The sequence below is a fragment of the Xenopus tropicalis genome, chromosome 2 (genome assembly GCF_000004195.4).
Source record: "Xenopus tropicalis strain Nigerian chromosome 2, UCB_Xtro_10.0, whole genome shotgun sequence".
NCBI classification, from domain to species: Eukaryota; Metazoa; Chordata; class Amphibia; order Anura; family Pipidae; genus Xenopus; species Xenopus tropicalis.
The window spans coordinates 36,323,377-36,350,626 of record NC_030678.2 but is presented as its reverse complement, the minus strand read 5'-3'; the positions used below and the strand labels follow the sequence as shown (position 1 = coordinate 36,350,626).

General features: G+C 38.8%; 1 protein-coding gene across 1 annotated transcript in view; it reads right to left on the bottom strand.

The window, feature by feature from the left end:
- anos1 (anosmin 1) overlaps positions 1–27,250 on the bottom strand; it is a 116,019-nt gene that overhangs the window by 62,807 nt on the left and 25,962 nt on the right. Inside the window, 1 exon segment of the mRNA NM_001113688.1 lies at positions 16,772–16,819. Within this exon segment, the coding sequence (NP_001107160.1) occupies positions 16,772–16,819 (48 nt within the window).

The window sequence follows — 27,250 nt, the reverse complement described above, 5'->3', positions numbered from 1 at the left end:
CATAATCACGCTTACCGCATGGATGAAGAATACAGGCAAATAATAAGGCGAGTGCCCTATGGCATTTTTGTTATTACAATATGTACATCATATATTTCAACAGTCATCTGTTCTTAATGTTATCAAGCAAATAATAAAACAGTATATTTCATATCCAGCTGAGCAGAAAACTGGACATTTTTTTTTTTATTTGCTTGGCAGAAAGGAATCTACCCTAGGGCAATGTAAAGGATAAAGAATAAGACTAATAAAAGCAGCAGAGTGTAACAAAGTTATAGAAGTACATGAAAATAATTGGTTTGAATGAACAATCCCCAAATGAAATTAATTACTTTACATGATTACACAATGAACACTGGGAAACATTGCAAGGTCTCCACAGAAGTCCTATTGTAGTGCAACATCAGATAGCTGGGTTTCCTTTATTCTTTCCCCGTCTGTCAGAGAACATTTCCATTGTAAATAAAACGAATGCCCTGCAGCTATGAGGGGCAGCATGATAGAGAATTCCAATAGCCTGAAGCCAGACCGCTCTGATTACATTTAAAGACTAATAGTCACATTCAGAGAGAGCTATGCACAGGAATTGGGGTGGAGGAAAGCACGGAAGTGATCTCAGAGGCAATTTTTATAGCTCTTTTTATGGATCACTCCATGTATGCGTGGGTTTTCTTTGGGTACCACATTCCAAAAGTATATGGGTAGGTTAACTGACTTCTTATTAGGCTAATGCAAGGTGGGACTGGTTCTCGGCCTATGGATAAACACAGACTGAGAATCAGCCCATACGCTGGTATCAGCCTTTCCCTGAGCCTTCACCCGCAGCCACTGCATTGCTCAGGGTGCCGACACAGTCAAAGGCTGATGCCAATATAGGGGCTGATTCTTGCTCCGTATTTATCCATAAGCTGAGAATCAGCCCTGTCTGGCATTAGGCTTAAACTGTATAAACTGGTGTTAGGCTTAAATAGTATATTCGTGGACTGTGAGAAGAAACCAAAGCTGGAGGAAGGCCACACAAGCACCCAAAAAACACACCATCTCCCAGCAAGCAGCAATGGTAACTGTTGTGTTGTCTATCGATTTCTTGGGAAACAAGCAGCCCAACCAGGAAAACTTTAGCTATTTTTCATTAAAAAACTTGTGCTGAAAGTAAAGAATGAGGTGAATATTTGACAAAGGTCTCCCTAAGCTTTATCTTGACCTAAAAAAGGAGAGCCAATGCATGCAATAGGGAACATCACCATTCCAAGTAAATCAGTAGACTAAAGGTCCCCATACACGGGCCGACTATAGCTGCCGATATCGGTCCTTTGGACCGATTCGGCAGCTAATCGGCCCGTGTACGGGCAGAACAGAGCGGCCTGGCCGACCGATATCTGGCCTGAAATTGGCCAGATCTCGATCGGGCAGGTTAGAAAATCTGGTCGGATCAGGGACCGCATCGGCTCGTTGATGCGGTCCCCGAACCGACTGCCCCATAGCCACAAATGTAATCAGATCGTTTGGCCCCAGGGCCAAACGATCGGATTATTTTTTTTTCAAGTTACTTTCTACCCGATATCGCCCACCCGTAGGTGGGGATATCGGGTGAAGATCCGCTTGCTTGGCAACATCGCCAAGCGAGCGGATCCTATAGTGTATGGGGACCTTTACCTGAGATTTCACCAGTTTGCCTGAAGCTGATGAGAACCTTGCCCAAGAATTAATTTTAGGATGAGAAATAGTAAATACATAATATAAAAGAAAATGTGAGAAAAAGAACTCTCACTCCCAAAGTGAAAAGGGCATTATGTGAACATTATTTGTAAATAACAGCATCATTTGGGATATACCCACTTTGTTATACACTTATTAATAATGCTTCAAAGGTAGCTGTTGGGTTTACATATTTACATAGTTAATTTGAGTTGAAAAAGAAAAGAAAACAGTAACACCAAAAAATTAAAGTGTTTTAAAGAGATTAAATATAATGTACTATTGCCCTGCAATGGTGCAACTGGTGTTTTTGCTACAGTTACACTACTATAGTTTATATAAATAAGCTGCTGTGTAGCCCCGGGGGCAGCCATTCAAGCTGGAAAAAAGGAGAAAAGGCACAGGTTACATAGCAGATAACAGATAAGCTCTGTAGAATATAATGGGGTTTTATCTGTTATCTGCTAAGTAACCTGTAATTTAGCAGTAACCTTAATTGTTTTGTGTTACAGTTCCTTTAACTAGGGTTGGCACCTAGCCAGTATTTTACCGGCCTAGCTGGTAAAATACCAGCCAAGACCAGGGCTGGAAAATTTTCAACTATCTGTCATTATGCCCCTAGCCTGCCCTCAACCAGCCCTAAATTGCTGCTTCAAGCCATTTTTCCCATACTTACAAAGTTACTGTTGCTCTGCCTGCCCATTTATGTCACTGGTCCAACCCCTTTTGCATCAACCTACGCCATTGTCCCATCCCCTTTGTTTTACTGGTCTGCCCCCTCAGGGTCCCGCCCACCCACTTTGTTTAAGAGAAAGGTGGCAACCTTCCAAATGAACTCCAGCGTCCATGTATCACACACACATATACAGACCTATCCAGACACTCACATATATAAACTGTATAAATAATTGAAGTTATATTGAAGTTATATGCCCTTCCTAAGTTCGGTCTCTGTGAGAGTCCCACACATACTGGTGATGCTGTTGTCTATATGTGTAAGCGGGGAGGTTATATAGTGCCAAAAACACAGGTGGAACCACAGGATTCTTCACACAGAAATTAAAACTAATCACTATTATTGAAGACATTTATGAATTTTGTTTGGCCAGAGGCATCATTTTGTGTTCCAATGTTCTGTTAACGCTATAAATATTTCAGCACCAAATAATTAACATTAATTGTTGAATTTATTGCTTTATCTAGTCTCTCCACCCTTACTCAAACCAATAGAGTCATTTGTCAGCTGTCATTTATACATATTCCCAGCAGTAGCTTATGACCCTGGCCTAACATATATAAAAAAGAAAGCCTTCAGAACTTGTTACATCTGCATCTGCCACCCAGTGAGTGAATAATGAGGCCTACAAATATCAATCAACGGGGTGGTTCAGAACCAAACAAAAATTAACAGCCGTAACCAGACAGAGCCATTCCTGCTGGGCACAGTCAACCTCCCGTCAGCTTCTACACCACCCAGAATCATCTCCGCTTTGCTTTAGATAGAGAGTCATGGCTCTGCTTTGTACTAGGTATGGATCTCGGATTTTGGGGGCTTTACTTTGGTCGAAAATGTGCTAGAATAGAATAATAATTGAAACAAAACATAAGTGAAATAAAAGAGGAGCACAAATGAAATGAAATTTAGGGTTACAAGTAATATTGTTGAACAAGATTTAAATCTTTAACACACACAAACCTCCAGTGATATGGTGTGATAAGATTATTATTATGGACTTTATTTCTACATATATAAATATATATATATATATATGGACTAAATAAATTTGCTCTAAGTGAAGTGGCTTAAACTGACACTTGCAGGCTCCGTACTAATTTGCTTTGCATCTCTGAAGCACTATCATTTGCTATAGAGCGGGATCACACGGTTCACTGGTAATTGGGATGCTGCGTGACGCTACTTAATCAACTACTTTCTAGGTGGGTAAGATTTACAGTTGATTGGTCGGCACAGTTCATTTGCTTTCCCAAACCGTTCTAAAAAGAGATTATTTTTGTGCCCAAATAAGACCACAGAATGGAGAGGGCTTGCTCTGAGACTGCATTGTGAATGTCTCTTGAAGCCGTACAGAGGGTTCAGTGAAGCAGATAAAGCAAACTTTAGCATGCATTTAGTTCCCAAGCATTACTCCATTAATTCTATGTCCGTTATTTTCTTTTCTCCTCCATTACCGAGGCTCCTTCCATTTATTTTTGTGCAATCATAAAATACAGCACTTGTTGAGAAGAGACCCCTGTACGGGACAATGATATGAGAAAGGAACAGACCAAACTAGGAATGTTCATTCCTGTTTATTGGTGAGGACATTCAGAGCAGTTTTATTCTTTCAATAATAGAACTAATACATCATTGTCTGAGTCCTTTGAATTTCTAAAAACTTACCCTATAAATTGCATCAAGCGCTGAGTTCACTTATAGTGAACTCCTATTTATCTTTTAAAGGGATATGATCACAAACCTATAAATGTAGAAATAACAGAAAAGCTTATATATTCATTTAGGTTCATATAGTCATTGTACCCATAATGCAGCATTTTACCTTGTATAATTGCTGCTGCATGAGAAATTGTGTGCAATTGAAATTCGCTCATTAACTCATTAATATGGGTGAAAACCTTTGGTCCGTTTGGTAAATCTGTCAATAGATGCGGGTGTCAATGTGGGCAAGCCACAGTGAGCAGCATCAGTGATGGTTTTTGCAACTGTAAGTTGGTGCAATTAGAACATCTGGAAACCACAGACTTAAGGTCCGGGATGAACCCAGTCGGCAGCTAATTGGCCTGTGTACAGGGCCCTCAGACAGGCATACCTGACCAATATCTGGCTGAGAATTATCCAGTTATTGATTGGCAGGTTTAAAATTCCTGTCAGGACGAGGAGCGCATCTGCTCGTTGATGCAGTCCTCGTCCCGGCGGTCTACATCCCGTCAAGGTGATTGGATCATTTGGCCCTCAGCCAAACAACTAAAAAAAAAAAAGATTGTGTAAAAAATAACTTGTACTGTCTATGCTTGTTTTATGAGTACAATTTGAAATACAGATATTAGAAATCAAATAAAATGTATCTGAAAATGTGCCAAAATCCCTGCCAAACTAATACTATATTTCTGTATGATATGCATTTTGATTTTACTGGGATATTTCAACATTTGCTTCAAGCCAAGGGTAAAGTGCCTGAAACAGAATATATAAGTTGTACAAAAGTACACTAAGTACACATTGTAATATTTTTCTCAGTTTTTACAGTACAGCATAACAGTTTATTAATGTTATTTAACTTTTCCATACTAAAAAAGAGACGACTAAGGAGTCATTAATTATGATCCTGGATGCAAGTGCGAGAGTAACCGACATGCAGCTTAGGGAACATTCAACAAGCACCAAGGTCTCTGGCTATGGATTAGATATCCAGCATTAGGTGCAGAGTACATTACTGGCCTGTGCAAGTTAGCCCTGTCCTTACCACCTGCTATTGGGCAGCCCTAGCCTTACTACCAGCCATTGGGCAGCCCTATCCTTACTACCTGTCATTAGGAAGCCCTAGCCTTACTACCTGTTATTGGGCAGCCCTAGCCTTACTACCTGCCATTGGGCAGCCCTATCCTTACTAACCGCCATTGGGCAGCCCTATCCCTACTAACCGCCATTGGGCAGCCCTAGCCTTACTACCTGCCATTGGGCAGCCCTAGCTTTACTACCTGCCATTGGGCAGCCCTAGCCTTACTACCTGCCATTAGGCAGCCCTAGCCTTACTACCTGCCATTAGGCAGCCCTAGCCTTACTACCTGCCATTAGGCAGCCCTAGCCTTACTACCTGCCATTGGGCAGCCCTAGCCTTACTACCTGCCATTAGGCAGCCCTAGCCTTACTACCTGCCATTAGGCAGCCCTAGCCTTACTACCTGCCATTAGGCAGCCCTAGCCTTACTACCTGCCATTAGGCAGCCCTAGCCTTACTACCTGCCATTAGGCAGCCCTAGCCTTACTACCTGGCATTAGGCAGCCCTAGCCTTACTACCTGCCATTAGGCAGCCCTAGCCTTACTACCTGGCATTAGGCAGCCCTAGCCTTACTACCTGCCATTAGGCAGCCCTAGCCTTACTACCTGGCATTAGGCAGCCCTAGCCTTACTACCTGCCATTGGGCAGCCCTAGCCTTACTACCTGCCATTGGGCAGCCCTAGCCTTACTACCTGCCATTGGGCAGCCTTCGCCTTACCACCTGCCATAGGGCAAATCTAAGTACAGGGCCTGTTGTATAGCCATACAAGTTAGGGGACAGGAAATAAACAAGAGGGGATGATGCCTCTGTGTCTTCCTCCATCTATGAATAGAGCTCAGTCAAAATGAAAACACGTGGGCAAAACCCATGATGGATTGTGTCTATGTTTTCACTTTGTACCTACCCTTCCTTGCACTTTGTAAAAGTGCATAAACCATTAGCAAAGCACCATGTTTTTGCCTACAATGCAATGCATCTTTTCACAACCTTTGCGCTCCAGTCCTCTGGCACCTCATGTGAGTCAGGGCATGCAAAGGGCTCTGGAGCACCACTAAGTACATGGCTCTCGTGTGCCTGTGAGCACTGTGCTCTGCAAATGCAAACGCTAGCTATCTTACCATGAAGGTTTCTAGGACAAGGAACTTGGAATGTCTCAGTCTTTAAAGACTAATGATCTTCCAAATGCCGACTAATATGTGTGATAAAAGTCTCCCAGCATGAAAGCACAGAATGCTTAGCATAAGAATGGCTTTGCTGTGGGCTTGGCATATCACTGACACCATCCCTAGCTGGGCTGAGGCTGGAGCCATGCATTTTAACCTTTCAATTAAGTGGCCTTTGACTGACATAAGGGAGCAGGAAATCTGCTGAAATTATTAACTCATCTTTTCACCTGAATTACTTCTAAAAGTAGCTGTCCTGGAAGTATAAAGCAACTGAGTATATAATGGACACTACTTTTTTATTCAAAATTATGTATTCTAAGCCACCACATTTATATACTGCTTATATTGCATGTTTCTGTGTGCGACACTTTCTATAAAGCAAATATGAAGAGCTGTTTGTTCTTTAATGAGACAGTGAACTCTGAAGGATTTCCTTATATTATTATTCTTATCCTTTATTTATATGGCACCAATATGTTTAGCAGTACTTTACAGGAACTGTTCATCATTTACATATTCCCTGTCCCTGTGGAGTTTACAATATAAGGTTCCTACTGCCACTTTACACCAATGCTAACCTCTAAGCCAGGGTGCTACCCATATGTATAAAGCCAACCTTCTTGTTCACTAGACATTCACATTTATTTAATGTAAGAGTAAGCCCTATTGTTCCCCTCTGCTATGGTAAATCTGAAAATCTCCAATAAATAGCAAAGGACTTTACTGTGGCTTAACTACCATACAGCAGACCCTGTAAACACAGGGGTGGTTGTGTAGGGTTGCCACCTGGCTGGTATTTCCACCGACCCCTGGCACACCGCTGATCCACCCCAAATCCTGTATCCAAGAAAACCCTTTAATATTCAGCTCCCATAGCGATTCTGATTGCATGGCCCCTCCCTGTTTGTGTCATTGCCACACCCCTTATGTCACAGACCTACCCCCACCCTGGCCAGTAATTTAATGGCCAAAAGGTGACAAGCCTATGGTTAGAGGGCAGAGGGGCCAGGACCACAGGGTCTGCTGCATGGTAATCACACTTACCAGGGCATTTTGCAGATGGCCAAGAGGGGGATGGAATGAGCTCAGACTGAACAGATCAGGACGCCAGTAGCGTCAGTGAAGTTTTTTTTTCCATTTGGGCAAAAAACAATAATAGAAGACATTCAGTATAGAAAGAACACATTAGCAGATGTCACACCCAGGGCACCCCAGTTATGAGCTAAATTCCTCTATATTATAAATAAGAATGCTTCAGATTAGCCAGACAGAGTAGCAAAGCTGTCTGAGTGAAAATGTTTATGTCAAAGAACATATTGTACACATTAAGTATTACTATGCCCGTATATTTTATATAGATGTAATGTAATATGTACTGGTGACATAGAAACCAAATAGGTTCAGGCCAGGTTTATGCGAGTTCTGGAGAAAATGTCTACCTCCTGGAGGGGGAATAAATTACAGAAACCACAGTCTCTGTGGCATTAAACTGTGCAATCATTAGCATATATAACCATCAAGTATTTTCATGGCTGGGGTCCTAGCAAAGCTTCCATAAACCATACAGATAAAAGTTTGCTTTATATTACTTTGTATGCCTCATTTATTTATTGTTTATATTCCTGAGCAATAACAACCTCAGGATATCCAGCAAGCTGCAACTGCCTATAGAGCAGTGATTGTCGGACTCAGCTCAGGCTCCCCTTGGAGCTCCAACCTTTGGTCAGGGACACCCCCATTAGCCCATAAAAAGGTTACAGATATAGGAAAATATTGATTTATTGATCAATCAGCCATAGTTCCAAGAATATCTGGGACAGCAAATACATTTTCACTCCAAATATCATCCTTATATACAGTACCTTCAAGCTTCATACCTTCAGGTCTATCCAGGACAGAAAACAGGCATTTTCCCCAAACCTTTCCCTAACTGGCCTTTCATCTGTGCCCCCTTCCACAGTGCCAAGTAATTTTTGGGTGCAGTTCTTAAAACTTAAAGAACTGACCCCTATAAAGGTTATACAATAGAGTCACATACAGTCATAAACATCTTCTATAACCTCTAAGCACTTACAGTATGATAATATGGTACCTGTCTCTCTCCAAAAACAACTGCGATGCAGCAAACTCATATTATTCTAGAATTTCTCTGTCACTCATGTACCTCTCTGCAAACCAAACACAGGAATGAAAACCAACGGTGCAGAAAATCTACATCAATCACTGAGGGAAAAGGGTATTTCTGCTAACGTCTTTATGACTGTGTTTAGCATGGAGAAATGATAGCTTCTCTGTGAGCAAATTTCATGGTTTCATTAAAACTGAATGTAAATCATATTTAACCTTGCATCCAAATAAATGAGCATTATGAATGTTATTAACTGAGAGGCAGAGACGCTTTAAGGTACCAGTGGACCCTGGGCAACATTTCATTGGTGGGCCCACACTACACAGAGAAAATAAGGATTCATCTTGGGATTCTTGTAATTTTTGTAAGCTCTTTTGGGCAGGGCTCTCTTCTCCTCTTGTATCGGTTATTGATTGCTTTATATGTTACTCTGTATGCCCAATGTATGAAACCCACTTATTGTACAGCGCTGCGGGATATGTTGGTGCTTTATAAATAAATGTTAATAATAATAATAATAATAATAATGTAGATTGTAAGCTCTTTTGGGCAGGGCTCTCTTCGCCTCTTGTATCGGTTATTGATTGCTTTATATGTTACTCTGTATGTCCAATGTATAAAACCCACTTATTGTACAGCGCTGCAGGATATGTTGGCGCTTTATAAATAAATGTTAATAATAATAAATAATTCAGCCGGCACCCAACACTTTTTACAGGACTTAGATTTTGCCAAATCCAGCCCTAGATACCTAAAGCCAAGTGACAGTAAGACTACAGTAATGCAGCCTTGTAATTTATGTTATTGTGCTCAATGGTAGCCCTGCTGCTTCTAGGTGCTGGAATGATTCCAACTAGGGAGGTGCTATCTGACGTAAAATGCCAGTTGTATGTCTGAGTGCGTCTTCTTTTAATGATGCATTTCCCTCCCACAGTTCCGAGGTAGTTTTAGAGCATTTATTCCCATTGGTGTGATTTACTTAAGGGTATGTTCCTGGCAGTCACATGACAGCAACCGTGGCGTACTTTATGACACGGATTCTAGCAATCTTTCTAACAGCTTTAAGACACAGAAGAGTAACGATCCTCTTGAGTGCTGTTCAACTTTCCAGGTACTGGGCTGTTTATGTGATGGATGGCATGTTCATGGGCTGGCTTATATTAAAATGATGATGTCTAACAAGAAAGCCTATGCAATCCTCAGTTAGACTGAAGGCTATAAAAACCTATGGAGGGTCAAATCTGGCCCTCAGGCCTTGAGTTGGAAAGCCCTGCTCCAGCTCATGATCCCCTATACAAAAGAAAGAATGTAACATAGTCAATCAAATTGTGGGAGAAAGATCAAAGCTTAACAAACACAATAGGAAATCTACAGTTTTTCTAATATGTATATATACTGGAACTCACATGTAAAAGAAAATAAACCAGAGCTGTATTAAAAAAAAGTCTTTTTCAGTCAAAATGACATGTGAATAGAAAGATAAACAGAATAGTATGGAACTTTTGCCAAGTTTTTGAATAAACTACACCTTGTTACTTATTCCAAATGTCATACAACAAAGTCCCATCCAGACAAGTTTCTGTGTTCGCTGTTGTGTCTACCTAATAATTTAGATGTCTGGCTTTCATTGTTAGTTAAGGATCTTTGCTTGACGTATAAGTGGTTCTGTTTGGGAAGTGTCGTTCTTTCAGCAAAGCTCAAAGAAGTAAATACTGGAAAGGACCCAGAAGGCACCATTTAATCAATTATTAGGATGTTTGTGTCTAAAACATGACATCATCACTACAATAGTTGCATATGCTTTTCAAGTATTGCATTATTCATGGCTTTTCAGCTACTTTTCAAAGCATACCTCTGGAAGGCTCTAAGCAGCCAGTCAATAAATCTTTATTAGTTTAGACTACGGTTGGACTGCTAAAGCTGAGTTTTTAATGTTATGAGATATATTAGTTCATTTCAAAGGCTAGCTACAATCCTTATTCTGATCTGTAAAATGATGCAAAACGATCATATAAAATCCCCTCTACAGACACTTCTTCTGTATTTTGCTTTTTAATAGGAAAGTGCTAATATCAACATGTCCTTTACACTTTTTTCCTACTCCTTACCCTCATTTTATCCTATCTGTACCTCCTGGTGCATAATGTGGCTACACAAAGCATAAAGTTTTTATACAGTGCTGGAAGATGTTGGAAGAATGAGAGTAACTAAGGAGACAGTAGTGCTCATGTACAAAGCAGAATGCAGCGTGTGAAGAGCAAAAAAGGCTACAATCAGCAATTTTTAGCACTTTGCTAACTATGTTCTGCTGTTGGAGAATGACCACAGGCCTCTGCTCATCATTTCAGAGTGCAGATACCTTCGACTAGCCCCTTGAATAGAACGCTGCCTGCATCCTCCCGCCCCATACCCAGACAGTGTCGGACTGGGACCCCAGGGGCCCACCAGAAAACCTTGGACTTTAGGCCCACATTCCAAACTATTTTTCCTCCTTTCCTCGCCCAACCTGTTTATTCTCCTAGTCTCTTTTATTTACATGCTAGCATCTATTCTTCCATCTATTTCTCCTCTTTGTTCCAATACAGAAATAGGGAATGACCATGCTCTTGCACCCCTACGATCTTCAAATGAACCCTAGTATCACCAGTCTTTTGAATCCACCCATTCCCCCTTCCAGGTATGATGGTATAACAGCATATATAAAGAGAAGAATTTCAAATAAAAGTTCATGACAGGTTTATAAAATTAACTTGAACCTTTTTTAATAAAAACAGGAAAGTGGTATAATTATTTTAAAAGTAACTATATTCCTATTAACAGCAAAAAGAACCCAAGCAAGAGTTAAAGTTAATGTCTAATGACTCAGTGTTAGATGGAGCAAAGTCTAAGCCAGAACTAATGGTAATGGTGAAAGGTTTTGATTAACAGCTCATATTGGAATTAGCCTGAACCTCTCCATAAGATTCATGGGATGAAAACAAGACAGTTCTCGGCTTATTCTTGACACTGTTTATTTTCAAAGTATCTGCTCAGCAACCTGGAACTTATCTGTTTCACAGCAAGCAAGACAGAACATTTTCTACCTTAAACGGCAGGAGTTGTAGCCAATATTTCATCTTGACAAACAGCCTAATGAAACCTGTCGGCCATGAGCATCTGTTCATAGAACAAACTCAAGCATGCCATTTCCTTCTGTCAAAGCAGAGTGGAAAGTACATCCACTTAAAAGAAGCCAGGTAAAGAGCACCAGTTTGTATATACTAGTACTATTCTTTGGTTGCATCAAGCCATGCTTTGTCTTACGGAAATGCCCAAGGCAATATGGAATCACAGAGAAACACAACAGCGGCCTCAGCATCACAGACGATTTGCAATGACTTGCTGCTTTGTGCTATACTACTAACAGGGGTATAGACTTTTCTCATTCAGTCTTTTTTCTTAGAGCTTGTAAATGTTAACTGTTATAAAGGTTCTAACAAAAAGTGTATTTCATCATTTTTTTAATACATTTAATGCAAAAGATCTGTAGGAGTGCTTATAAATGAGGTTAATTTATGTAACTGACAATAGTTCCAAAGACTGCTGTGAGTATTCCTCCTAAAAATAGGAAATAAGATTTGGACCAATGGCAAGACAATATGGTAAGTGCAGTTCCTATAAGTTTATATAAATTTAACTGAGTTGCTCAGACTCATTTCTATTATGTTATGATTTCAATTCTGACCTACTCATTATCTGCATCTGTATGCTCTCCTAGTGTCTAGTTAGGTTCTTCCATGCACTTCAGTTTCCTCCCAAACTTAATGTAAGACTATCCTATCACAATAGTATTCTACATCTTCCAAAAAGATCACCTTAGCAATTTTGGGGACAATCTTCACAATCAAGACACTACGCACTTACTCAGTGTTAGTGGATGTAATATTACCTGGTCTTTACATTCTTCTTGTTAGTCTTGACACTACAATTCTGTATATTCTAAACTACACATTTTAGGATACAGTATGTAGCTCCACAGAAATCATTCCTGTTGGATTCATTGGAATCTGTTATTATACGCCAGCGGTCTTCAAACTATGGTCTTCAATTTACCCTGCCCCCCGCTGCGTCCTCACCCCTGGCAGCGGAGAGAGTGGGATGGGGGAGCTGAGAGGGAGGACGGATGGCAGACCGGGGGGAACTGGAACAGGTAGGACTCAGCGGGAACGAACAGAGCGCCGGGGGGGGGGGGGGGCGGGCGACCAGTTTGGGCCACAGTTTGCCACCGCCGATGGGGTGGGGGGAGTAGAATGCAACTAGTTTGGGCCACAGTTTTCCGATGCCGGGGGTGGGGGGGTGCTGGATGATGGCGGTCCAGTCCCCCAACAGTCTGAGGGGCCCTTAATATGGCCCCTTGGTTCAGAAGTTTGAGGACTCCTGTTATACGCATTATAGTGAGAGGCAGCAGCATTCCCCTATGTGCGCTAATTTGTATATGCAATTCATTGAGGTTAACAAAGGCATCTTGGACTTTTTTTTGTGTCTTTAGCACAGAAAATACTTTTAAATTCACTTTGGATTATGATTCAATTCTGTGGACATCAATGGACATTTTAATGAAAAACTATCAATAAGTAGAACTGTTGTATTGCATTGTATACAATTTTTGAATGCTCAATAAAAGAAATGTTAAAAAAAGCAATAGACACAAACTTAAAGCAAACTTGTACAGCAAGGTCAATGAAAAAGACAACATTTTACACTTTCATAATTACCCCCATATATCCTGAAGTCTTAATTCCTTTATTAAATATGACACAATTCACAAGTAAACTGGACCATCAGTTGCATGATAAACAGATTTAAACACAATGGTTATGGACATGAATAAATATTGACATATACTTGATACAAGAATGGTATTTGTGTGCAAGTATAGTATAGCTAGTTCACAAATTGAAACATTATTCAGAAACACTGGCATATTTTACAATCTCATTTGCCAGATGTACAGAGCTTCCAGAATCCTCCCATGTTGGCTTATTAAAGAGCAAAACATTGGAAAGATTATCTGGTAATAATGTTATCCAAAAGAGAAATGTTACAGTTTACTTACAGAATCCAAAATACATTTTGAAGCATTTCTCAATCTACACTGCACTGAATGTAACTATTTCATTAAGACAGTTAAGCCACATGGCCTAAATAGAGACTTAAGTCTATTTAAATGCATGTATAATTAGGTTGGACTATTTGGACATATTGATACTGTCACTCCTTTTGTTTCAGTCTTTATTTTTTTTAAAAATAACTGAACATGAACAAATATGAAGTATAAATACCCCTAAAGCAGTAGCTGTTGGACTGTTTAAGCCCCTGAGTTAAAAAATTGGGAAACCTTTGCAGTATCTGGCATGGTTCCAAGAATACCCAGCAGAAACCTCATTACAACTTATCTTGGGCATTCTACCCAAATCATGCCAACATCCCTGCTCCAAGCTGTCTAAGGGGGTATTACATATAGCAAGAATTTCTTGGGCACCACATGGCTGACACTAAAATAGATATCTGAAATATACTTATATAAAATATTTATCACAAATATCAGTCACACAGACTATTTTTTGAATGCCTGATTTGCAAGCTAAAGAGAGTTGTTAGTCCCCTCCCTTTTCTATGCCTTAACCCCTCCCGTGGCCCCTTCCCCCTCCCATTCCTCCTCCCACTTACCATCCCTTTCACTTTACGATTTAACAAATACAAGGACTTGTTGCTTCAGGCTTCATAAAGGTCCCAGAGAGGCCAGAAACTTCTTTTGTATGTCTGTTTTTAGCAAATAGACTACAGGCTTGGCACTTTAACACTTGTTCTGGGTGTTGTGATCTCCCACACTTAAAAACATTCAGGCAGGTTAGTTTGCGCCTAATGAAATGTATTGCAGTGTGCTTGAATGCATAGTAGGACAAAATAAAATAAACCATGGATAATATGCAAGGATTTGGAAAACAATTCTGCAGATTCTCGCTGTTTATTACAATTCACATACACATTTTTATTAGTTTATTATCATAATACTCAGAACATAAAATATGTCTAAATGGAAGCCAAGTATTAAGCTGTCTAAATTTAATCTACAGTAAATTGGCAGGAAGTAAAATAAAAGCCTATCCATGTATATTCTTCCGTATTAGCCTTATTCATTTCATCAACTTAGAAATGAAAACAGAATCATATTACTGCAAATGGCTGGCAAATTACAAGCAACATGGGATATGATTAAGTCAACAGATTGTATAAATAATATATTAATTCTTCTGTAAAGTCTCTGACATACCAGGGGTCCACCAGAAAACCCTGGATTATGGGCCCACTCTCAAAACTTCCTCTCCTTCCGCAAACTCTCTATTATCCTACTCTCTTCTCTACATACTATACTCTATTCTTCTATCTATCAAGCTTCCTTGTCCCATACAGAAATAGGGAATGACCATGAAATAGGCTAAATAGTTAGAAGCAAGAGAGCCCACTGGCATCTGGGCCCACCGTGAGTTTTCCTGGTATCCGGGTGGGCCAGTCCGACACTGGGGGAAATATAGGGAAATCTCAGACACAAGTGCAAGAGCACTGAGGGGTGCAAAAGTGTGGCCTTTAGTTCTCATTCAAAAAGGGTCTGGCTGAGCACCTCATGCTATATAAGTGCAGATCATAGTACAGACGGCTGAAAAGAAAGCCTGTCCTTAAAGGCTGCCACAGGGCAAATTTTCATTTTAGATAAGGTCCCTAAATGTAGCCCTATAATAGGCTCTATAATAGCCCAGATTCATTTTGATGAGAAAAGCTTATCTGCCAATTCAATATCAGATTTTTCAATAGAGTCAGATGCAGTTCAATGAAAAATTTTTTACTGTGTATCACATGAAAACTCTAGCCAGGATTGGGAATAGGCATAAAGCTGCACCTGCATCCCTTGTGTGTGGCTCATCACATTAAAGTCTACCAGTTTGCTTTCTGCTTCCACTAACAGCTGTATTAACCATGCTTTGGAACGTATGGCAAGCTAGAAGAAGATTAAAGGGGAGGTTTATCTTTAAGTTAACTTTCAGCATGTTATAAAATGGCCAATTCTTAGCAACTTTTAATTTGGTTTCATTTTTATATATTTTGTACAGTTTTTGAATTATTTGCCTTCTTCTTCTTCTAACACTTTCCAGTTTTGAAATTGGGGCCACTGACCCCGGCAACCAAAAAACTATTGTTATTGTTACTTTTTATTACTTATAGTCCTATTTAGGTCTCTCCTATTCATTTTTCAGTCTCTTATTTAAACAGCAGCCTGGTTGCTAGGGTATTTAGTGCCAAAATTCCAAACTGCAGAGCTGCTGATCAAAAAGCTACATAATTAAAAAAAAAAACAATAATAAAAAATAAAGGGCAATGGCAAATTGTTTCATAATATTTCTCTACATTAAATTTAAGTTAATTTAAAAACCCCTTGAATTTAGCCAGTAAAAGGAGCTAGTAATTATAAAACATTGCTACAGTCTGACCATATCGAGCATAAGTACAAGGGATATAAAACACTGTACAATCATTGGCTTATTATGTGAGATCTTAGAAAACATACAATAAAGAGACACTAGCTTTAATAAAATTTATCTCACACACTATCCTGACCCAGTTATAAACCCTAAAAGATATTTTAAGTCGAATACTATAGCTAATTGCTCTCACTGTCTCACAAGAACTTGAGCAATTCATTAATTTTGGATTTAATGTGATGCATCTCCTTTTTGAACAGATTAATGAGATTCGTGTCACACAGATTCAGCTGCTTGTTAGTGTATGTGCTGCCAGGGTCTTGGGTGTCACAGTATTATAATGAATAAGGCACGTACTTGCCTTTATCCCCAGGGAAGAGAAAGGTTAGCAAATGAATAGCACTCTCTTCACTATAACTAAAGGGGTTAAATGAGCAAGGGAACTTAGAACCATTATGCACCTGTCAAGCCTTGAATAAGCACTAACCCAACAAAGTACTGTCTAAATGGAGTCCTCAACAGTGAAGGAGTTATTATAGTGCTTAAACAGCTTACAAACCAATGACAGGAGGATGGACCCTACAAAGAAAGGACATTTTTGTTCACATCAACTATATAATGCATCCCCCCCTTCCCAAACACACACTCTCACACACACTTTTTGTCTTTCATTGTATTTGAAGAAACAGCCATCAAAGTACACTGTAACACAAAAGCACCACATTTTAGCACTGAATACCCACCTTTGAACATTGCTTGTGATTCTGACACCAAATCAAGGAACCATTATTCTGCAACAAAACAGAAAGAAAAATAACTTTACTCAGATGAAGATATCATCAAAGCAATAATTGGAACAGTAAAAGCTCAGCTGGAAAGAACTAAAGCAAGTCTTGTTTTCCACAACACAAGAGGAATTTATATTATTTATATTAAATACATATAATACAGTAAAAAATATATCCGCCAGACACATTTTGGGACTACACCTAAAGGAACACTAGAAATCGACAGTTTATTTTAAGATTGTGTTTGATACAGGAGAATACCTCTTGTGATATTGTTTTATTATATTTCTTGAAACCGTGTGTAAGCAAATTTAGGGGGTTGTTCTTGTTCCTTTATATGTAAAGTTCTGTTTCTGGATTTGTGGGCTGGTTACTAACACTAATTCTGTGAGATCTGCTTATATTAGTATTGTATAGTATATTATAATATAGTCTTATTCAATTAAAGATAAAAAAATAATATGGCCTCGTGTGTAGCTACATACAAAACATATTAACCCTCAATATATTATTATTATTATTATACCATAGCACAAAGAATCTGTACAAAACAGAATCAAAGCCCCTAGACACTTGTTCTAAAGGAGAACTATGTTTTGGGCTTCTGTATCAGCCCAGGGCAACCACAGCCCTTTAGCAGGGAAGATCTGTGAATCCAAAGAACCAGTGCAATTGGCATCAGAAATTAGTAATCGGCCCTGTAGCATCAGCTTATATGACAGGAAAACCTCATTTTCTGCTTGATAATTTGCGACAACCCCTAAACTTCTCAATAGCTGCCCAGAGCACACTGAGCATGTGCAGTGCCACTGACAAACCTAACAAAATCCAAGATCCACCTGTGACATCTTTGAAGGCCTGGCTCATTATTACTATAGAGATGCTGAAACTTTAGGTTGGTGCAATATGTATAGTACATAAAATATAGCATTTCTAGCCAAATTAAATGTTGGGGCTTGGTTCTCCTTTACAAAACACTAACCTCTGCTTTAGTACTAACCAGCTTCTTTAACTGTGTGTGCTGTATGCGTGCATCATTTATAGTTTACACAAGGGGTGCAGCCATTGGCACTTATGTAATAGGTCATGTTTTGTTATGAGATTCACTAGGACTGCTTATGTTCTTATATACTAGAACGCATGGGAATGTCTATCTATATTGGTAGTTAGATAGTAGTAGATATTTGGTAGTTATTTCAAGTTGACTTTTGTTTTTCCTTTAAGATGTGCATCATGTTTTCAGGCCAGATTTAAGAAAGAACATCATGTCATACAAAGAAATTTGTGGAGCTCATGGGCTTCTTTGGGGAGTTCTAGTTCGACAACCTTCACTGTTGGAAAAAGGGGAAACTAATATTCATAGGCACAGAATAATGAGGGTTTGGGGGAGGCTTAGACTCCCTAAAATGAGGCCTGCTGCCATATATAAATATATCCGTATTTTCTCTATTTTAAAGGAACAGTAACACCAAAAAATGAAAGAGCTTTAAAGTAATAAAAATATAATGTACTGTTGCCCTGCACTGGTAAAATTGGTGTGTTTGCTACAGTAACACTACTATAATTTATATAATAAGCTGCTGTGTAGCCACGGGGGCAGCCATTCAAGCTGGAAAAAAGGAGAAAAGGCACAGGTTACATAGCAGATAACAGATAAGTTCTGTAGAATACAATAGTGTTTTATCTGTTATCTGCTATGTGCCTGTGCCTTTTCTCCTTTGAATGGCTGCCCCCATGGCTACACAGCAGCTTATTTATATAAATTATAGTAGACTTTCTGAAGTAAACACACAACTTTTACCAGTGCAGGGCAGCAGCACATTATATTTTAGTTACTTTTATACACTTTCATTTTTTGGTGTTACTGTTCCTTTAATAAAACAGAACCTTGTACTTGTACTTGTACAACTAAGCTGCATGAATGTATATTGGAGGCAAAAACAGTAAATTTGAGGTATTCAAGTTCTTTATCCAAACAAGTTTTCCTTATAAATAAGTAAGCAAGTATTCAATATACAAATTAATTCAATTTAGAAAAACAAACTCAAATTTACAAACTCAAAATTTGATAAATAAGCCCACTATAGAAAAATGTTTGCAATATTGTCAGCAGGAGTTTGCTTCTTGCCCCTGACTAGGAGACTAGTGGAAATCACCAGTTCAGGATATAGGACATGCCTTCCAACTTATATCAAGCTTTAGTTTAAAAGCTCAAATACATACATGATCACTGGACCATTCATTCGTTTTTACAATCTTTTCTGTTTCCTGAGACAGCAGAATTTTTTGGCATGATGGTGTTATTCTTATAATCTTATTGTTCCTTATCGTGTCATTAATGTTTAATTGCCGTTTTGAATGCACTGATGACAAACATCTAGAACAGGCTTCAATTCAATTTCTCTCAACAAGTGATCATAAAATACTCAGCAATAAAGAGCGAGTACATAAAATACGCATTACGGAAGCGACAGTAAAAAGAAAATGAAATCCCTTAGATTTGCCAACAAAAACATTCCCATTCATATCCATGACATTCAGTAGTCATAAAAGGAGAGGCTTAGAAATCTAAGAATTTAGGGAAATGGCTTTAGGTTTTGTTTTAACTTATAGTTAAGAAACGAAGATAATGTTGCATTTCTCAAAAAAACATAACTTTTTTTAATTACTAAATAAATATGTTGAATTTTGGGCTAGATTCAGTTTGATGAGAAAAGTGTATCTACTAATTCAAATCCAGATTGTAAATCAATGAGAAAAACACATGTTGTATAAAAACTGTAGTAAAGTCTATGGGAATAAATTAGACCATTCACTTAGGAGAGAAATTTTTTCTTCTTAAATCAAATCTTTCCCAAACATTTTCATGTGATGAACCATAAAATAACGTTTTATCATGGAACTGATTCATGGACCAGATTCAATTTAATGAGAAAAGCTTATCTACTAATTCTGTTCCAGATTTTCCCATAGATCCAGATGCAATGCAATAAGAAAAGCTTATCTCACTGTTTATAACATGAAAACTCTATTGGAATCTAAGGGTGAAGACACACAGAGCTACTAGCAGCTACTTTTCCATGGCTACTAAACTCCAGAAAATACCCTGCCATAATCAATACTGAGAATTTCCTTTGCTAAAACACACTAAAACACACGTAGAGATAATTATCAGTACATGATCAGCATTGACTATTTTAGTAGCCACGACAAGTGGCTGCTACTAGTAGCTCTGTGTGTCTTCACCCTAAAGCTGCCCATACACGCACTGATAATATCGTACAGAACCTCGTTTCGTACGATATTCAGTGTGTGTATGGCAAGTCGGCGAGTCGACCAATATCACAGGAAGCTGCTGATATCGGTCGACTCGCCGATCGGGCCAGTTAAAAGATTTTGATCGGGCGCCATAGAAGGTGCCTGACCAAAATCTGCCTTCAGCGCTGAATCGGCAGAAGGAGGTAGAAATCCTATTGTTTCTACCTCCTTATCTGCCTGTTTCAGCGCTGAAGGTTAGTGGCGGATCTGACGATCTTTCGTGCAACCGATGGTCGCATGAAAGATCGTCAGATCGCCACGTGTTTGGCCACCTTTAGGGGACAACTAGAACTGAATTAGGAGAAATGTTTTTTTCTCCTCAATCTAAATCTCACCCATATGTTTTCACGTGATAAACCATAAAATAAATTTTTTTTATAGAACTGAACCTGGTCCTTTACTTGTAAACCATCCAACATAGATAATACACTAGAGACGGAAAGATTCTGAAAAGTAGTGATAACATAGGGAAATGTAAAGTTCAGGACTCACATACATCTGAACAAAAGTTGGCAGTGTTTTATTCTAAGGTTCTGTTAATAGTCAAACCATAATAGTACAGCCTTAGTAATGTTGGCCCCATTTTGTGGCCAGTAATTGGCAAACCAAGACTGAACTAAATGTTATTGCTGGAACACAGACAAATTGTTTAAAATAAATGCAACCTGGATTTTAGTTCAATGTTTTAATTTTAAATCTAACAATTAAGTTGAAATTGACTACAATTTTGAAATAAAAAATGATCAACCTCTAGAATATTACTGGGAAACCAGGCCAGCTAACAAACATTCTATGTTGTAACCTTTACAATTATATATTCAGCTGTCATGTAAATGGCTTCACATAAGGCAGGACTGTATAAGGTGTATTTCATTTCTGAGTTGTGAGTCCAACGGGTATCTGGAGACAGGAGTCAATGGAAGCAGATGCGTGCAAGGTTAAAATGTCAGAGAATTTCTGATTTGAGGAATATTTATTACCACAAGAGGCAACTGGATGTTTCTGTTCCCTGTTGGAAGAACAGCATGTGGGATATCATATATCAAGTTTTATTAATGTAAGAAAATGTTTATATACATGTCGGTGATTGTCACAGCATGCCCTTCCATATGATCGTAGGTTTCCTTTTACCACTTGTGATCTTTAAAGGGGATTTTTCATTTTGTTTGTGAAAAAATAAAGGAGTGCTAATTACTTCAAGCCCTCACATAAGCAAGTTTAACAGCATGGAAAATGAAATAATTGCATAATGGAAGTAACCTAACTTGGAATATTATTGGGAAAACAGGTTTTCATCTTTATAGCCCATTTCTCTTGGATAAAGGCAGAACTCCTGGCCACAATACTCCCACATGAGTTTTACTGGTGAATCAGCTAGTGGGCAGAATACAGGAAACTGGTGTATGAATAGAAAGGCAGCCATTGTGGCAGGAAAAATCAAATCATGACTTAGTGGAAACCATACTTCTAAATACCTTTCAGCGGGGGAGAAGCACACATCAAGCACATAGGATAGTGTGCCCATAGCAAAACAATTCTAAAATACCACATTATTTTGAAACAGACCTTTCCCATGTTCTGCATAACAAGACCTCCCCTGAAATTGGCATTGGTAGGCGATTTTTTTCCAACATTAAAAAATTTAATTTATATAAAAGAAGTGATATTTTTCCATTTAATATACAATAAGATGAAACAATATGAGTAAATAATAGGGATGCAACAAATCAAGGATTCGGTTCGGGATTCAGCAAAGGTTCTGCCATTTTCAGCAGGATTCGGATTCGGCCAAATCCAAGCGTTTGAGCGACTGAATCCTTAAAATCACATGGCTTTTGGTAACATGAAAACTATAGGCCTGTTAGTCTGACATCAGTAGTAGGAAAACTTTTGGAAGGGGTAATAAGGGATAGGGTACTTGAATACATTGCAGTTCACAATACTATTAGTTTGTGCCAGCATGGTTTTATGCGTAACAGATCTTGCCAGACTAATTTAGTCGCCTTTTATGAGGAGGTGAGCAGGAACCTTGATGCTGGAATGGCAGTTGATGTCATCTACTTGGACTTTGCTAAAGCGTTTGATACAGTACCTCACAGAAGGTTAATGAACATAATATTTGTAATTGGATAGAAAACTGGCTGAAGGATAGATTACAAAGAGTGGTGGTAAATGGAACATTTTCTAATTGGACCAGTGTGGTTAGTGGAGTACCGCAGGGGTCAGTCCTTGGTCCTTTGCTTTTTAACTTGTTTATTAATGACCTGGAGGGGGGCATAGACAGTACTGTTTCTATGATGACACAAAATTGTGCAAAACTATAAGTTCCATGCAGGATGCTGCCACTTTACAGAGCAAAGTTATGCATTTTGGTAGAAATAATATAAACGCAAACTATCTACTGACTGGTAGTGTGTTGGGGGCATCCTTAATGGAGAAGGATCTAGGGGTTTTTGTTGATAACAAGTTGTCTAATTCCAGGCAGTGTCATTCTGTGGCTACTAAAGCAAATAAAGTGCTGTCTTGTATAAAAAAGGGCATTGACTCAAGGGATGAGAACATAATTTTGCCTCTTTATAGGTCCCTGGTAAGGCCTCACCTTGAGTATGCAGTGCAGTTTTGGGCTCCAGTCCTTAAGAAGGATATTAATGAGCTGGAGAGAGTGCAGAGACGTGCAACTAAACTGGTAAAGGGGATGGAAGGTTTAGGTTGTTTTCTCTGGAAAAGAGGCGCTTGCGAGGGGACATGATTACTCTGTACAAGTACATTAGAGGGGATTATAGGCAGATGGGGGATGTTCTTTTTTCCCATAAAAACGATCAACGCAGCAGAGGTCACCCCTTTAGATTAGAGGAACGGAGCTTCCATTTGAAGCAGCGTAGGGGGGTTTCTCACGGTGAGGGCAGTGAGGTTGTGGAATGCCCTTCCTAGAGATGTGGTAATGGCAGATTCTGTTAATGCCTTTAAGAGGGGCCTGGATGAGTTCTTGAACAATCAGAATATCCAAGGCTATTGTGATACTAATATCTACAGTTAGTACTAGTGGTTGTATTTATAGTTTATGTATGTGAGTGTATAGATTGGTAGGTGTGGGTTAGGTGTGCTGGGTTTACTTGGATGGGTTGAACTTGATGGACATTGGTCTTTTTTCAAACCTATGTAACTATGTAACTAACTATGAACACGGAAGTAAAAAAAAATGTATGCGTGTGCTTCTATTTAACCCTTCAGTAGCCAAATTTCCATATGCAAATTAGGATTCGGATTTGGTTTAGTATTCACCTGAATCTTGCACAATGGATTCAGGGTTCAGCTAAACCCCAAAATAATGGATTTGGTGCATCCCTACTAAATAAGCTTAAATATTTTTACTATAGTCCATGTAGACTCTATTAAAGCAGTCATTTCATTTATTTCCAACCCTTACTGTAAGACAAAGGGCCAAATTCAGTTTAATGAGAAAAATATATTTTCTAGTTCAATTCAACAAGAAAATTCAATTCCAAAATTCCAATAAGGTTTTCTCATCAAACAGAACCTGGTCCATTATTTGAAGTCCTACATGATATTAGATTCAGGGGGAATATACAGTACCGAACTGTTTATCTGTACGATGGCCTTAAAAGCTAAGATAGGCAACAATTCTACCTCTATCATTCACATGCAGATAGCAAACCTAAATTACTGCTTACTAGGCATATTTCAAACTCTGGAAATATAAAAGCTTGGCTGTAAATAAAGGAATAAAAAGGCCTGGTAATGTCTACACTGCATTTATATACTACCAGATAGGTTTGGAAGATAGCTGTTTCCCCTGATGGTCATGCAATAAACACAGGCATATATATATACAGCATATTATATAGAGTTCATACATTCTTAACCCTTATACTGTATACTAAATGAGTGTCATATGAACATTTTTATATGAATTTCCTTTTAAGGGTTTAGAGATCATCCCCTAGTTGCCAGCACCTTGCGCTATTGGCATTGCTCAAACAGCTGCCTACAATAGAGGACTTTCAATCCATGTTTCAATCCAGTAGATACCATAAAGAGTTAAGTAAACAAGTAAATCATAACCAGTATAATCTATCTGTTGCTATAAGGAACATGGCAGCTTTGTCCTGGTTACTACAAAAACCCCCTAAGATACCCATACACTGTAAGATTTAGATCTCTGGGCACCATTCCATGAATTTTGAAAGTGCTTTTTGATTAAACCACCTTTTAGGATATTTCAAAACAATACTGCCGGGTAACTTTATCATCCTCCACTGACCAGCCCCAAGTGTTCCACAAAGAGATTCTGAATCAACATATAACATTTATCCTCTAAAAATGATTAGGCTAAATGCCACACCAAAACAGAACCCTAAGTTCCCTATTCAAATTCAAAAAACATAAAATAAAATGCATCAATTATGGACAAAAAACGTGGTACGTTCAACTGTCCAGAACTTTAAATGCAGATGACTACAAGTTTGGACTCCTTTTGACTTACACTGATATCAACTATTTACTATACCATGGAGAAAAAAACTAATAAACCATCTTTTGTTTTTGGATAGACGTATGAATCTACAGTAAATGTGTGTTGGGAGAGTAGACTAAGGTTTGTACCAAATATCATTAGGTTTGTATCCTACTGACAGCTTTTTATTAGCAACCAGGAACATTTCATTGCGAAGTACATTCCAGTCTAATGATGTTCACATGGAAACATTTAACAGTACATCAACACATTGTCTAACACTTGCCTAATGCTGATGTACAGTTCTATAAAAAGATAACCTTAACTAAAATGATTTCAGAGGCTACAGTAGTCCACAGCAATCGCCAAGACCCCTCTCTGGTTTCCTACCATGTGAAAGTCCTTCACTACTTCATCAGATTTCTGTAACACCAGATTAGGTCTATGACAAACTATAGCGGGTGCTTTCTACAGCTTTCTTCCATGATGCTCTTCACAAGACACCACATCCTGAGATGCACAAGTTTTTATCTGTACATGGAGATTACAAGGCCCATATCTACAATAACATATCCAGCCTCTCAAGTTTGCAGTAACACATACTGAATTAGCCAGGGGCCTTCATTGGCTGCCTAATAAATAATACCAAACAATCCACCTAATTCAAATCCAATCATGTCCCAATCAACCAATAACCTTTCTATTTTAGAAACACAACAGCAGCTGGAAAGCACCCCTATGAACTGACAGGCACACACTAGCCAATCAAAACTTATCCAGCATGTGTTTTCTATCTACACAGTCCATTCGTTTACAAAAAAATTATTAACTAAACAGCGTACACTTAACTTAGTTATACAAATAAACTCTGTATTTAGATTCTACAAAAACATTTTACACTGCAAAGGATTATTACAGTAAAACACATTTTAGAGTATTCTTAGTTTAATGTCTTAGGTTGTCGCAGAAGCTTGATCCATACATCTGTAGCCTTCTAATTGTTCCTCTTCTTTCTTTTAAAGAAACTGTGGACTATATATTCTTTAATTCATCTGATCTATGGTTTCTAAAGGTTTCACAGATCAGTAACTTGGTTAATTTGCATTAATCAGGCACCAAACTGATAAGGGTGAAGACACATGGAGCTACTAGTAATAGTTACTTGTCACGGCTACAAAAATAGTGTTGATCATTTACTGATAATTGTCTCTATGTGTGTTTTAGCAGAGGCAATTCTCATTATTGTCTATGGCAGGGTATTTTCTGGCGTTTAATAGCTGTGACAAGTAGCTGCTACTATGTAGTTCCATGTGTCTTCATCCTAAATGCTAACAACTGATTAGCTGTACTATTTATCTGTACACTGGGGTAGCCGAGTCCATTATACTCAACAAGGAGTGTGCAACATTTGTCTGTTGGTGGAGAAACCAGCTTGTTGCATAATAATAGCCTCTCCTTATAATCTCTTCTTCAATATTTGGGATAATATTCCCTTGAAATTCAGTATGAAGTCTTTTCTGAGTAAGTTGTTTTTTCCCAATTTAAAAAAAAATGTCTTACATTTTGACCATATTATCTTGCAGAATACCCTGTATTTTGGTCAAATCCCAAATTAAAATCCTGGTGTCCATGTTTTGCTACACCCCAGAAAGAAATTATGGACAACACCATAGTTATGTGTCAGAATGGATGCACATTTGCCCCCCCCCCCAGTCGCAGGGAGGCCCGGACCACAGAGTCTGCTTCCATCAGGGGCTGGTAGGGTTTGCTACTCTGCACCAGGCCCCTCCAAAGATTTTTTTGCAGAGGGGCCTGGCCCAGAGTAGTCACGCTGCTGTAAGGATCTCTACCACGTATATATAGAAAAATGAATTGATATTTTAAAATCTTTTATCATAAAATTGTCATACCTGACAAATATTCTGAATCTGACAGGGCAATACAGCAAAAGGGTTAGGGGGTTCCCTAAAATGAGATTTGTACATGAGTGGATTTGATTTTGAAGGACCACAGAAGATCAGGATGGCAGCATTAAATGTCCTGGGATTTTGTGTTGAAATGTGGGCAACTAGGAACTTGCACTGCACAAATATAGAACTCACGCACACAATCTGCAGGGGACGTCGAATATGCCATCCAATCCCTTAAGGTATCACTTTTACCCATCTCATTAAAGTTATCTGTAAATAAGAAAGCTAAAAATAGCCTGTTCCTACTTAAAGCTGTAAATGATTCTTTTGTGTCTTCCCTAATCCCAGATGGGCATTCTGTATAATGCAAAGTGGTCTGACGACCTCCAACCTCAAAGAGCACCACTGCCTCTCCCTTTTATAGCTCAATTTGAAATTCCATTTGAAAACTCCACTAACATTTTTACAGTCCTTGACCACATATTTATCCTGTGTCCCTAACCCTTAACCCCACAAGTACGGACTGCTCCAAATCATAAATCGAACATTATTTGTGACAAGCAATTCTTTCTATTGGGGAATCTACTATATTTCCTCCCACCCACAGTGTTGTACTGCTGGAGCACAGCCTGATGTAGCGTCAGGACTACTGTAGCTGGAAAAATAAAGGCTGGGTGTTTTCAAACAGAAGGAGAAATACTTAAAACAATCAAACACCATTTCAGTTAAACT